Source organism: Molossus molossus, unplaced genomic scaffold (assembly GCF_014108415.1).
Source record: "Molossus molossus isolate mMolMol1 unplaced genomic scaffold, mMolMol1.p scaffold_m16_p_1, whole genome shotgun sequence".
Classification (NCBI taxonomy): Eukaryota; Metazoa; Chordata; class Mammalia; order Chiroptera; family Molossidae; genus Molossus; species Molossus molossus.
This window is the reverse complement of record NW_023425344.1, coordinates 187,699,948-187,714,525: the sequence shown is the minus strand read 5'-3', so window position 1 is coordinate 187,714,525 and position 14,578 is coordinate 187,699,948. Positions and strand designations below refer to the sequence as shown.

The following is a 14,578-nucleotide window of genomic DNA, read 5'->3' as shown; positions in this document are numbered from 1 at the left end:
TGGGGGGCGTGCAGGAGGCGCCAATCGACGTTCTCTCTCATCGATGGTTCTATTCTCCCTCTCACTTCCTCTCTCTCTAAAATCAATAAAGGAAAAAAAAAATTTTTTTAAGAAATTTTTCCATTAGGAGTTGATTCACATCAAGAAAAAAACTAGTCCCTACGGGCACCTATTCTAGTAATGTCACTAGGACAGCCCTGCAGACAGGGTGAGCAGAACACATGGAACAAATCCGCTGGGCTTTCTGAACGTTCTTATACCAGACAGGCAAGATGAAAACAAACATCTAGGACAGCCTCAAAATAGAACATACATGTTTTTAAATGAGAAACTTGCATTCAGAGTAAAATAGAGATAATATTGACATGTGCTCAGAACGGGGAGTGGGGCTGTAGAACAGTCCTGTCCCCCGTGTCTTGGAAAATGCAGAGGGTTGGTTTAAGAGCTCCTCGTTTATCAGTGAGCCTCCTTGAGTCATTTGCTACTTCAGAAGCACAGCGTCTGCTTTCCAGACACAGACATGGGTTCAGATTAGGGTTAGGGACACGGCCACAGGCTGTACCAGAAACAGATGGGGCAAGAGCCCCCGCCTCATTAACAGCACACTTATACCATCTGTTTACCATCTTTCTTTTTCTTTCTTTTAATCCCTGAGGACATGCTAGAGAGAGGAAGAGGAGAGATAAACATTGATCTGCTGCCTTCCATACATGCCCCAACCGGGGATCAAACCCACAACCCCAGTATGTGCCCTGACCGGGAATCAAACCAGCAACCTTTCAGTGCACAGGACGACGCTCAACCAACTGCACCACTCCAGGCGGGCTTGCTTACCATCTTTCTTCGTGCAGTTAGCAGAGCTCAGGCTACGGGAGGCAGCGGACACGTGGCAGTCACTCCAGAGCCTCTCAGAGGTCGAGACTTTGAGGTTCTCCATATGTATAGAAATGAAGAGATTTGACTTGGAGTGGTGAACACACATACAGTCTACAGATGATGAATTATAGAATTGTACACTTGAAACCTATATAATCGTATTAACCAATGTCACCCATGTAAATTTAATTTTAAAAAAGGAATGAAGAAATGTCTAAGCAAGGTTACAAAACTTTTGGTACATTTTAATATTTACAATTAACAAGTTGCTGCTTTTAAAGCACACACACAAAAAAATCATTTAAAAGATAGTAATTACATGATTTATGAGACTGTTAAGTCCTAGCTCACTATGGATGGTGTGGACCAAATAACAGGATAAAATAATAGGATATAAGTGTAAAGTGGTCCTATGGGTATTGTCTTCTTTCAGTCCTGAGTATCACTGCAGACATATTCTTTTTCTTTTTTTGTTACAGATGTTTCTCCTTTTTTTCCCCATTGACACCCTCCTCCCTGCAGACATATTCTTGTTTACACTTGAGACCCTTCATGACAGAAGCCCAGACCAGACACCCCTTGGTTCCCCATCAAGAATATTATTTATCTCTCCTAAATGTTCCTAATTGGAAATCTCTCCTTAACCACAACCCTCTCACACCACCTGCTCTGACTTACCGTGATATTATAAAGGAGGCAAAGAGACAATTTGCAAGGAACCAAAAGGAATTTAGGGTGTAAGTTGATGCCATACTATTGCTAAATATAAAAGCATATTCTCTTAGAGCTGGAAATGACCTTAGAAACCATCTACACTCAGCTCCTTATCTTCTTGAGGAGGAGCCGCCTCTGAGCATCTTAGAACTAGGAGACTCTTTTGAGGCAGGTGTCGGGGATGTGCGGGGCACCATGGAGCCGTGCGAGTGTCGGGGACTGAAGGGAGGAAGGACGCTTGGCTGTGGTGTGACTGGGGGGATGCACCCCGACATGGGGGGCCAGCAGAGAGCTCCGGCCACTAGATATTGGATTATTGTCCATTTACAAAGATGGGCCCTGGAAGAAGAGCAGAAAAGTTGTCTTCAGTAGAGGGAGGTCCCTGGAGCCAGGGTGGCAGCTGGGGTCGTACTGAGGAAAGCAAGACAGGGAGGTCTTTTCTGAAATGTTTCCTTGGGGAAACATATTCAGTGTTTTGTACTTAATTAAAATGATTACTCATGGCCAGCCATGGTATTCTTATGTGCCAGGAAGCTAGAAATGGCTTAATGAGAAGATGTCCATCAATTTTTATAAGGACAGATTGGCAGGATTCAATTCTTCTATGATGTCAAAGTCACTGCCTAGAGGTCTTATTGTCTTGGGTGGGAGAAAGGATGGGTGCCTGGTGCTCCTCACATCAAAGAGAGGTAATTGGAAGAGCAGCCAGCTAGGTCCTGTCCAGCAGGCAGAACAAAAGTCTGAGCTTCTGCTCCCCGCGGGTCCCCCTTCCCTGCCACCCACATGCACAGAGAGGGAGCCCTTAGACTTCCTAGGCTCAGTGGAAGAGCAGGGGTGGGCACCGAGGAAGAGGCCCTGTGGGAGCAGCCAGGGCAGCCCAACTGGGTGTCAGAGCGATGCCCTCGCACGTGTGTAAGAGCGTGCGGGGGTCCCCGCACCGAGTCCCCACTGGGCAGGGGCGCTGGGGAACTGGTGTGTAAAGGATTTTCACTGACACATGAAAGTCCACAAATTGTTGATTTCCTCTTTTGCAATCAGAAAAGTTTGCTTTCTTTTAAAGTTTAACCCCAATATTTGATTTTATAGGGAACAGCGCAGAATTAATGACGAAATCAAACTCCTAAGAGAGCGGCAGGAAAGAATTGACAAGGAGCTTGATAGGTTTGTATCTTATTCAACTTGGGAATGCTTAAAAACATTCTAATTGAACAGATGTGTTACATAAAACCACAATGATTTTATCATGTAAAAATACACCAACTCACATATCTGCAAAGAAATTTTCTGCTCAACAGTTCATCTGGAGAAACACTTTAATTTTCTTTATCCACATAATCACCTACTCTGCTAATTGAATTACTTGCTAAAATTATCATCATCTCCTTTTAGGCTACCAGATATGGGACTTGAGCTCAAGGCTTTTTAAAAACAAGCCCATTGCCCTGGGTGGTTTGGCTCAGCGGTTAGAGCGTCGGCCTGCGGTCCTGAGAGACCCGGGTTCGGTTCCCGCTAGGGGCATGTACCTCGGTTGCAGTTTGTCCCCGGCCCTGGTTGGTCATGCGGGTGGCAGCTACTCGATGTGTTCCTTTCGCATCGATGTTTCTCTCTCTCTCTGTTCCTCTCTCTCCCTCCCACTCTACCTGAACAAAAAATGGAAAAATGTCCTCAGGTGAGGATAAAAAAAAAATAAAAATAAATAAATAAAAACAAGCCCATACGCATACCGTGCTCTGAGGGAAGATGTGCACTCGGAAAACAGCCCACTTAGCTGCTCTGTCTCGGGCTGTGCTTTGGCCCCTTCTGCCCCTGCTGCTTCCCTCGCACATACACTGTCCCTGAAGCAAGGCAATCGGACTCATTTATTTATTTTCTAAATTAGAGTATACAGCGGAAACTGTGAAAGACAGACTAACCCCCTCCTTCCAGCTCACCCACCGCATGAGAATGAGCGTCAGGTGAGCACAGCCCGACAAGCCCGTGGGGACCACACGGCTACGTGGGCCAGGCTGCCGCACTTCTGTTCCGCCACGAGGCCGCGGTTCTCAGTCACAGGAGAAAATCCAGCCCCTTCCTTCAGAGTCTTACTCACTTACACCAAAACTCTCTCGGACAGCTTTCCCCTTTGCAACACCTCAGTTATGAGATCTGATCCCAGGTGACTTTGATAAGTGCCCGGAAATCAAACCTGTGTAGGACGGGGTTTCTCCCCACGGAGATGTAAGGGAGAATGTGGAGCGGATTTGAGAGCAACGTGCGAGAAGCACTCAGATGTATCCCATACACTGGCACCTTGTTGGAGAAAGTGAAGGGGGAACACGCATCTGGGTATTTCAATTCCATGTGCCTGTTAGACTCATGGGCACAGCGTGAAGTTTCTATCCGTCATTTTCGAAAATGAGCTCTTGATGGAGAAGAACGGCAATCAGAAGGCTGGGTCAGGGAGCATGGTGGCTGCAGACGTGCACACACAGCTGACCCCTGAGCATGCTGACCCCCGTGCAGTCAGAAATCCCGAACTGTTGACTCCCCAGAACTGTAAGTCGTCCCAGCACATCCATAGGGAACTGGCTCCAGGACCCCTGAAAACACCAAAAGTGGCGGATGCTCAAGTCCTTACAAGTGGTGTGGGTCCATGCGGTCAGCCCTGCTCGTCCACGGCGGACACGGACAGGTGGTTATCAGAAAACCACGTGTAAGCAGGCCTGTGCGGTCCAAACCAGAGCTGGTCAAGGGCTGCACACTTAAAAAGGGTAGAGGTTATGGTATGTGACATATCTCAATAAAGCTGGTATTTTTTAAAGCAAGGAGTGACTTGGAAGATGGGTTGCTATCAACTGAGATGAACCAGAGTCTCAGGGTGACTTGCAAGTCAAGGATATTCTAAGAGAGTGTTACTGAAAAAGGGCACAGGGGTATTTTGGAGTGTGTGTAAATAAGACTGTGAGGAAGAGACCCAAACTGTGAGAACACACTTGAGAAACGCCGGGTAGGACAGACCCGAAGGGTCACAAGTGAATTGGAAACACAGGCTGAGGCGATACGGTTGGCAGAGATCAAGTGGAGAACGCGTGAGGGACAGTCATCCGTCATGGAACACTAAAGAGACCCGGGGGGTGTCTCTGCAGTGCCTCGGGGGACCCCAGACTCAACGCTAAAGAAGCCGAGAGGAGGCCTTGCAGAGTCGGTGATGCGAATTTCATGCTTGCACAAAGTATATTTGGAGTTTTCAGAAAGTTTCACTTCCTACAAATTTCATGAAGTCAGAATAATTTTAAAATATTTCCCTTGAAAATTGACAGTGACATTAGTAGCCGTGTACCCTTCTTCACTTCTCTCTCAGCAAGCTCCTAGCCTCCCCTGCCGAGGCTACCTCTCCCTCTTCTCTCACCCAAGGATCTCTGGACCCCTGTCCCTCTCCTTCATAAACAGTTCTTGAGTGGGTACTTGGTGACAGAAACCATGCGCGTCCCGGATTCCCCCTGAGCTTAGCCTTCCCATCTCTCTGTCCCCCACATCTTTCCCTTGCTAGTCCCTTTTCCTCTTCTCCCCCCGCGGACACTTCCTGAATGTGCTGGAGCCTGGAGGGTGGGGTCAGCACAGGGCACCGTGCGCACCAGCTCTCTGGAGAGGGCGCTTCGCTGTGGGGAGGCAGCGCCGCCCCATGGTGGCCATCGGGGCTGCAGTCATACTGCTTGGGTTTAAATCCTCTGCTACCTGTGAGCCCTGTGTCTGCGGGCAGGTGACTTAGCCTATCCGACTCTGTCTCCTCATTTATAACACAGGATGATAGTAGTAGCTACTTCGTAAAACTGTTGCATGTGTAATTGAATTAATATTTGTAAAGTACGGCAAGTGCCCAGGGTATTAAACTCTTCATAAATGTTGGCTCTTCGTTGATGTAGGTATAAAAACTAGTTTGGTTAACGGTTTTCTTTGTTCCATGATTAGACTCCAAGCAAAGGCTACCAAGAAGCCTTATGAAGTTGCGAATGACTTTAAGAAGTTCATACATAACATGGTATGTTGTGTGTTTTTCTTAATAATTGAGAATTCTCTCTCTAGCTTCTCTTATCTAAACTGGACGATATTTAAGCAATATATGGTTTTACAATGAAGTCACAGTGGCACAAGAAAGTACGATCATTTTATTTATTTTGTAAAGACTATTTATTTTTAGAGAAAGAAGGAGAGGAAGAAAGCGAAACATCGAAGTGAGAGTGATACATTGATCGGCTGCCTCCTGCACGCCCCCACCAGGGATCGAGCCCACAACCCAGGCACGTGCCCTGACCGGGAATCAAACCGGGACCTCTCAGTCCATGGGACAACAGCCAACCAACTGAGCCACACCAGCCAGGGCAGAGTACATTCTTGTTATTTAATCGCCCACGTGCACATTTAACATAATCTGTTTCACAGATTCCAGACTACCTCATGCCTACTCCCCCCATCCCTTGCTTCTGACCAAGGACATTTTATGCAATTGAAAAACTTGCAAATTCAGTCAGACTTTCAAATTAACAGAAAAGTATTGGTGCTTGAGGTCGTTGTCCTGCGCTCTCCTCTCCTGCCTGGGGGCAGTCCCTCCCGTGCAACCTGAAGGCCCTCTTCCCTCCAGCCGGCTAGAAGATGTGGAGATCAGTGTACAGTATCTAAAGGCTGGACGATCTGAGGTCGGGAATAGAGAGAACCTTTTATTTTCAGCATGTCAGGCTTCTACTCAAAAATCTAGAGCAATCCTCATTGGCTACTGGTGTAATGTCAACAACAGGAGTCAAATAATCTAATCAAATGCCGATATGAGACAGAAGAATGTTCGTGACAGAAAAGAGTGAGATACCTGGGTGTTTCAAATTTGATAAATAGGACTGTTCTATACTTCCACCAACACAAAATAATTCTTTCTCCCATTTTTGTTGGTATCTTTTAACCACTACAGCTAGAGACATGGGTGTAGAGAAATATTTATTTAGTATAATGAAACAACTCTGCAGGTTGCTGGCAGAGGGCTAGTTGACCTCGCTGGTAAGAGACAAATGGCCTGAGTATGGGGAGAAACAAGGAGCCATGAACACCGCACGCCCTGGGGAGCCGCCGCCGCCCAGGCAGCTACTCTGCAGCTCCGGGCACGTTGCCGGTCGGAGCAGAAGCCACGTGCTCTCAGATCTTCCACCATCGGTGACTCAGATTCAAGCTCAAATTCCATCTTCCGCATCAAGCTTTTTTCCAGTGGCCCTAGCCTCGTTCTTTCCAGACAAGTTTGATATCTCTCAGAATTTCTAGAATAACACTTGATGACAGTTTGATTGGAAAATAGTTCTTTTCTTCAAGCCAGATGTCAAGACCAACGTGGAGTAAATCCCTGGCTTAGAACGACTGTGACCGCAAGGCAGAGTCACACTGGAAATCTTACCTGCAGCAAGGGAGGGATCTCATGGTGAAAATGTTAAATATGATAGCAAAGCAATGGCAAGTTGTTTTTAACTGTAATGCAGGTCTCTTTAAAGAATTATATGTATCAACCACAGATCTTTTGTGGAAAATGGAAAGGTATTAAAAACAAATTATTATAATTTTAAATCAATTCAGATTTTGTTCTGGCTGGTGTGGCTCAGTTGGTTGGAGCATCATCCCATACACCAAAAAGTTGAGTTTGATTCCTGGTAACGGCACTTTCCTAGGTTATGGGTTCGGTCCCCAGGTGGGGCAGGTCTGAGAGGTAACCAATCCATGTTTCTCTCTCACTGTTTATCTCTCTCTCTCTCTCTAAAAAAAAAAAAAAATCAATAAACATCCTCAAGTGAGGAATTAAACCAGTAAATCAATTCATATTTTGGATTACTGAGTTTTAAAAACTCAAAATTATTTCAAAATATTTGAGTTAAGTTCTCTCAAGTGTAGTTTACCTTTCTGCTAAGAATGAAATGCATCAGAAGCTTATTTTAGAATGGAATAATAGATTTCCTAGTACTTTCTGTATGACTATTGTCCTTTGAGAACTATTTCAACCAACTTTGCCTCAAAACAAATTCAAGGTGATGATGTCCAATCTTTGAGTTGCACATTAATGAGAAAAACAATCATAGAACAATAGAAAACTGTGATAATTTTCTGCCATAAGACCACTGCTGTCTCAATTATCTGATTACATCACCAAAATGCCTTCTGGTCTAAATCTTCATATAATTCAGGAAGGCTCTTCTCTCTTCTATCCATGAAAGAAAGACATTCATTTGCTATCACCACATGGCCAAACAGTTCTGCCCACTTTCAATAAACATATACAGGTACCAACCAATACCCCTACCCAAACCCAGATCCCACTGTAGGCCCTTGACTGCTCTCATCCACACACCTGCACACCTGCCCTATATGGCCCACGTGTATGAATAAGAGCCGCTAGACACAGTAAAAGGATGCAGGTGGGCTTCCCAGGGAAGTGAGCAAGCCTCTTGGGTTAGAGGCAGAGGAAAGGTGGTGTACAGTGGGAAGAAAGTAAACTCCATGAACAAGCTGATCTCAGGTATCATCCAGATAATTCTCTATTTCAGTATGAATAGAGATGAAGACTTAAAGTATCTTTTATCTAAATTTCTGTTAAATGATAGGGCTCAGGGCCAAAAGAATTGTAAGTGTTGTTTACGTGATATCACATGGTTAAAAAAATTAAATGTTTGGCCCTGGCCGGTTTGGCTCAGCGGTTAGAGCGTCCGCCTGCGGTCCGGAGAGACCCGGGTTCAGTTCCCGCTAAGGGCACGTACCTCGGTTGCGGTTTGTCCCCGGCCCTGGTCGGTCGTGCGGGTGGCAGCCACTCGATGTGTCCCTTTCACATCGATGTTTCCCTCTCTCTCTCTTCCTTTCTCTCCCTCCCACTCTGTCTGCACAAAAAATGGAAAAATGTCCTCAGATGAGGATAAAAAAAATAAAAATAAAATAATTAAATGTTTGGGATTTTCTTCCTAAATCCATCTTTCAAAAAATATTAAGTAATTCTCATCTTGGTAATTGGACTCTCACACTGAAGTGTACAATGTCCAGGAAATCTGTGCATTCCTAACAATATATTATTTTTGTAGCGATGTGAAGAGCAAGTTGAGAAAGAATTTCTGGCGTCATTGTCATCATCATCGTCAAGAGAAGACGTCAACCTGGAGGAGGAGTACTGAGAACCCGAGATGAGCTGTGTTTAACAATACTGTGTACAAGTCCATTGTTTCAGTTTAACTGTAGCAGTATGTTTAATTCTAGTCCAATCCATGAGGTCAGGATTATCTTTCACAATCTTTAAGTCAATAAATCCCAGTAAAGCATTCTTAAGTTATCTGTCCAACCATAATTTTGGCTCTTATTGGTAGAAAACATATTTTAAGATGGAAAAATAATCATTATGAAGCATTGAGGGCTTTCAACCATTTCTTTGGAAACACTTCTTGATAATAGCAACCGTTCATCATAATACAAAACAGAAAGGATTAATTTACTGCGGCATAGGAAGTCCTGCCAGTTCCTAAATGCCCTAAATAGTTTCTCTGAGATTTTCTGCATTGTTTAGGCCTCAAGGAAAACCAAGGCCCCGCCTCCAGGTTTGGTAGCAAACAAACTCTGCTGCTCGGGTGCTCGGCTTCTGTCGCTGCTCTGGTAATAGGCTTCGTGCACGTTTGCTAGGAAGCTGGGCAGCTTGTCAGCAGGTACTAGTGAGACCGTGCAGCCACCCCATCCTGCTCCCGTAAGTCGTGACCCTTGAGCTCCAAACGACCTGAAACAATGAGGAGAGAACAATTAGACCCTGTACATGAAAATGAGAGTGATTTGGCTGCTGCTTATGGGACACATAGCCTACCCAAGTTCGAGAGAGAGAGAGAGAGAGAGAGAGAGAGAAGGAGAGAGAGAGAGAGAGAGAGGGAGGGAGGGAGAGAGAGAGAGAGAGAGAGAGAGAGAGAGAGTTGTTTCTGGGGTTTTCTCCAGTGTTGTCGAACATTTTAGTAAATTAGAGATGTCGTACTGTTGCAGAAGTGATTTAAAATTTAACTATCTAAAACTAGCCCTGGCTTTGGCTCTGGGTGGTAGGTGGCTGCTCTTCCGGTGGTTAGTTCATGGACTCTTCCCTGGTCTGACAGCTGAACTCAGAATTCACCAGCAGCTGAAAGGTGTGACTGGGACGGAAACTACCATGTGATCCACCACATGGCAGAGGTAGTTTTAGTCACCATCAACCAGGCAGTTTCAAACCTGAGATTTATACCAGCAACAGGCCCTACACAAGTGCCAGGACCACTCACCGTCACAGGATGCAGTGTCCTGACAACAAAAGGGAACGTGCACTTCCAACTCTTCCTAATGAAATGGACTCCAAATTCATAGCAGATTAAAAACTCTGTAAGTAATTTAGCACAATCTTGTCCCTTTTTCCCATCTAAATGAGCTACTTTACTTCCTAGAAAATATCAATAGAATATTACCCCTATACTCTAGAACGTCAGAAGTTTTGCACACCAGTAACTCATTTCCCCTCAATGATTCTCGATTGATTTCATCTGTTGTATTCGTTAAACTATGCTTTTCAAATGAAAATAGATGTTTAAGAAAACAAAAATGTTTTTAAATAAGTAAAAATAGCTCATCTCCTCCTGTCCCTCAAACATTCATTCAGCTGATGACCCAATAGCTGAATGGAGCCCAGACTCCTGAAGTTTCTTGGCCCTGGGATTCTAGGGTTATTCTGAGTTCTTAGGCTGGCAAAGGGCCAGTTTGCAATTTCATTATTTGAATTTTTTTAAAAAATAGCTGTCAGTCATATCAAACTATCTTTCCTGTGGAAAATGCCAGAACAATGGAAGTGTCCGTGAAGTGTCTCAGGAAGACCACGGTCTCATCTAGAGAAGAACACTGTGCCCTCCTGGATTTTCTAAGGCCCAAATTATGCCACTTTGCTGGATTCAAGTCAACCAGGTCTTTTATGGCCTTTAATGGACTTGTATGCATATTTTCTTACATGTTTTCATTTGAGCAGCTTTTGAAAGCTGTGGTTTCAAAACCGAACCTAACGCAAACTGCGCGTTACTTCCAAGTCGCGGCAAACTCCACGGGGCTTGTGCAGAGGGCCGCTGTCCTGAGTGCCGGCCAGCTCCCCGGGCGCGGAGCTCGCGTCTCCCTGGAGGAATGCACTCGCTCCTGCATGTCCAGGGCTGCTCTGTCAGCACCCTGCCTGCTGTGGATGAAAATGGACTGAACTGCATCCACCACATGGTCTAAAATCACCAAGGCTCACATTCGCCGAGTAGAGAAGGATAAGTGCTGTTATTAATAGCCTCTGCTCTGAGCCGGTGCACTTGTGATCACAAACCAGGGTCTGGCCCGGCAGCTGGTCCGCAGCCCGCCAGCTACACACAAGGCAGAGCGCGCCTGTCTGCAGTGTCCGCCCCGGCGCTTAATGCGCCCTTTGGCAGATACCATGGAAATTCCGAGAGAGCCAAAAGTCAGGAGACCAATAAAACTTTAAATTAAGAACGGAAAGCAGGTGAGCCAAGGATGTTTGGTGAACTTTGCACGTTTGCATCCCCCCCCCCCCCCCCGCCCCAGAACAGTAAGACATTATAAATATAGGTTCTGAGAGGCAATACAAGAGTTATAAAAACCGAAACCCTAAAATCCTCCAACTACCACTGTGATGACTCTGGCGAGTGGATTTGGAATACCGTAGAAGTGTTGGTCAACACAAAAAAGCATGATCTACAAAACAAAGGACAGGGCAGATGAGAGATGGAGATTATTAAGATTGTGCCCTTTGATCATTTTATCACTGAAACGTATATTCTTATAATTTTCCAGGCACCCAATAAAGCCTGACTAAAATGCCCTACTTTTAAACAAACTGATTTAACCATGTAGCACTTGCTAAGGTACAGTGCACAGGACACCTGGGGGTGGGAGGGAGATCCAATAAGACCCAGCTTTGCTACCAACTACAAAGGGGAGAGCAAGGAATTTTCCTTGTATGTGTTTCAATTCAATTTTATTTCAAAATAAGTAAACATTTTTATATTGTACAAATAGATATTAAATTAATTATTTTAGAAAATCTTAAATTTAGGCACAGCTTACATCTCTCTCTCCAATCTCAGCCCAGCATAATTCCAGGCATTTGGTAAGTTCTAAGGACTGGCTGCTAAACTGTTATATTTGTTTTAAAATATCAAAATATAGGAACCGCCCTATGACCCGGTAATTCCACTTCTAGGAATTTAACCGAAGAATCCCAAAACATTAACGCAAAAGAATATATGCTGCTCTATGTTCATTGCAGTGTTATCTATAATAGCCAAGATGTGGAAGCAACCTAAGTGCCCGTCAATAAATTAGTAGATGAAAAAGCTGTGGTACATATACACAATGGAGTACTACTCAGCTGTAAAAAGGAAGAAAGTTTTACCCTTTGGGACAGCATGGTTGGGCCTGAAGAACATTATGCCAAGAGAAATAAGCAGACAGAGAAAGAGGAGCACCATATGATTTCACTTATGTGTGGAAATTAATGAACTAACAAGCAAAACAGAGACAGATTCATAGACAGCAGTAGGCAGACAGGTCTGGTGGGAGGTGGAGGGGATTGAGGGATTGAGCAAAAAAAAGGACTCATGTTCATGAACAGTGTGGTGATGCGGGGCGAGGGGTGGAGGTAGACGAGGGCATAGGGGCGATAGATGGTGATGGAAAAAAGAAAGAAAACTATATACTCAAGCTTTTAAAATTAAGATTAGAAAACCTCAATTATGTGAAATAAAGTATAATTATAAAGGAAAAAGATGATACTTGCCCAATTATAAAATATCCTTTAAATGAATAAAATGTAAATTTTAAAGTAGAATTTACTGAAGAACATAAAACAATTTTGAACTGAGGTCAATTATATGTGAGATGACATATATTAATATAATATAATATAATATAATATAATATAATATAATATAATATAATTAATATAAGCACTCAGTAATATATCCTTTACCTGGAAAAATTTCCAGCATCTGCTCTGAAGCCTAGACTAGAATCTTCTGACTAGAATCTCAGAAAAACAGACCTTACAGAACAACTTCTATTATCTTTACAGCCAGTTTAAACATACTTTCAGATCACTTTAGGTTCAAGAAATCACAGACTTCAAATACTGTTTAAATGAAGAAGTATAAGAAAATGTGGCTACTGCCCTGGCCGTTTGCTCAGTGGTTAGAGCGTCGGCCTGAGATCCAGAGAGACCCGGGTTCGGTTCCCGCTAAGGGCATGTACTTTGGTTGCAGTTTGTCCCCGGCCCTGGTTGGGTCATGCAGGTGGCAGCCACTGATGTGTCCCTTTCACATCAATGTTTCTCTCTCTCTCTCTTCCTCTATCTCCCTCCTGCTCTATCTGAATAAAAAAATGGAAAAATGTCCTAAGGTGAGGATTAAAAAAAAGAAAATATTACTACAACTCTATTTTAGAAATGTAAGCCTGTGCAGGCCATTGGAGAGCAGTTGGTTTGGTTCTAGCACAGGGCACATGTGTGTGTGTGTGTTTGGCCGGTGGAGGGACAAGTGGAAGACAGAGGCCCAGAGGGCGGCGGAACGGCCGCTCCCTTTTCCCTGGGAGCGTGCAGACTGCGCCTACGACCCCGGAAGGAGCGCAGCCCTGTGCGCTCGAATTCGCCGCCCCCGAACCTGCTCAGGAGCTGATGCCAGAGGCTGGGCAGCAGGGCCAGGGGTACGCGTGGCAAGCCTTCTGAGGAAGCGGCACATTTACTTTTGTAACCTTGGTTGGTCTATTAAAATTGGTCACGAACAGCTTGGGCAACAACGCGGCCCTCGGTCCTCTCTGCTTCCAGCAGTGTCAAAGTGGACATCGCGGCCCTAACTGTTTCTTCTTAAGTACAACCAGGAAAACCAGTGATGAATGAGCCGCCTCGAGCATAACTGACTCGGTTTCAAAACTCTTTTGTGTTCCTCAGTAAATCCTACTTTAAAATTTAGCTGTTTCTTAAAATTTACATTTTCATTAAAAAGAGTTATTTTATCATTGGGCAAGCTTCATCCTTTTCCTTCATTATTATACTTTGTTTCACATAATTGGAGTTTTCTAACATTAATAAAAATCCACAGCCTCCCTGCAGGAGTGTCATTTCCTTCTCCCTCCCTGGCCCTTTCTTTGGATCCTCAGCTGATTTCTCTTGAAGACCAGTTAAGACTCCACGGGGAAAACAGCAAGTCCCTGCCATCGCTGTCCTTCCCCTCCTGCGAGTCCGGAGGCAGCTTCCTCTGCGCTGTCCGGTCGCCGAGGGCCCCTGCCTTGCTCAGGTCGCACCGGATTGCAGCGAGCAGTAGTGCCCTGGGGATTCAGGCGTAGCAATGCTTCCTCCGCTTCATCAGTTAGTTGCCTTTCCATGCAAACAGTTTCCAAGCAGGCCTTCGGGAAACTAAAGGAATGTTAAGCACCGCAAGTGGAGCAGGAGGGAAATCTAACGATTATCTTTGGCAGAGCTCCCGGCCCCATTTCGCTTCCCTCCTCCGCTGCCTGGTTCCGTTAACCTGCCCTGAGCACTTACCCTCAGTGCCTTCTCCAGCTCTGCTCTTTGTGCTCTCAGATCTGCCGCTATCCTAAGATAATTCTGACTCAGAAATGTGAAGTCTGGCTTCCCAAAATGTGGCTTTTACAGAAACGAGGACATTTCCCAGGCCAAATAGCCAGGAGTATCCTGATTCCTTTCTCTCACCCACGCAGCAGTTGTCTGGACTTGTCCTCGGAGGCATTCTCACAGGACCCTCGGCGCCCCACGGCCCTCTCTCCACTCGAGCCCCGTCTTTCCAGTGGCCCCCAAGTGCAGGCGGTCGGGCTCCCCCCACCCTCCTCCTTCACCCACCACTCTTCCCTCCGTCACTGCCCTCCAACCACACTGGTCTCGCTGAACCTCACGTATATGACAGCCACACCCCCACCTCAGGACCTACCTACTTGCTGTGCT

General features: G+C 45.2%; 2 protein-coding genes across 2 annotated transcripts in view; one reads left to right on the top strand and one right to left on the bottom strand.

The window, feature by feature from the left end:
- FAM227B (family with sequence similarity 227 member B) overlaps nucleotides 1-8,756 on the top strand; it is a 234,173-nt gene extending 225,417 nt beyond the window's left edge. Inside the window, exons 14-17 of the mRNA XM_036249266.1 lie at nucleotides 1,536-1,613; nucleotides 2,677-2,751; nucleotides 5,539-5,608; nucleotides 8,667-8,756. Coding sequence (XP_036105159.1) covers nucleotides 1,536-1,613; nucleotides 2,677-2,751; nucleotides 5,539-5,608; nucleotides 8,667-8,756 — 313 coding nt within the window. The remainder of the gene's footprint in view (nucleotides 1-1,535; nucleotides 1,614-2,676; nucleotides 2,752-5,538; nucleotides 5,609-8,666) is intronic.
- A 34-nt stretch (nucleotides 8,757-8,790) lies between these two features.
- Nucleotides 8,791-14,578, bottom strand: part of GALK2 (galactokinase 2) — a 151,896-nt gene continuing 146,108 nt past the window's right edge. Inside the window, exon 10 of the mRNA XM_036255452.1 lies at nucleotides 8,791-9,346. Within this exon, the coding sequence (XP_036111345.1) occupies nucleotides 9,139-9,346 (208 nt within the window). The 3' untranslated portion in view covers nucleotides 8,791-9,138. The remainder of the gene's footprint in view (nucleotides 9,347-14,578) is intronic.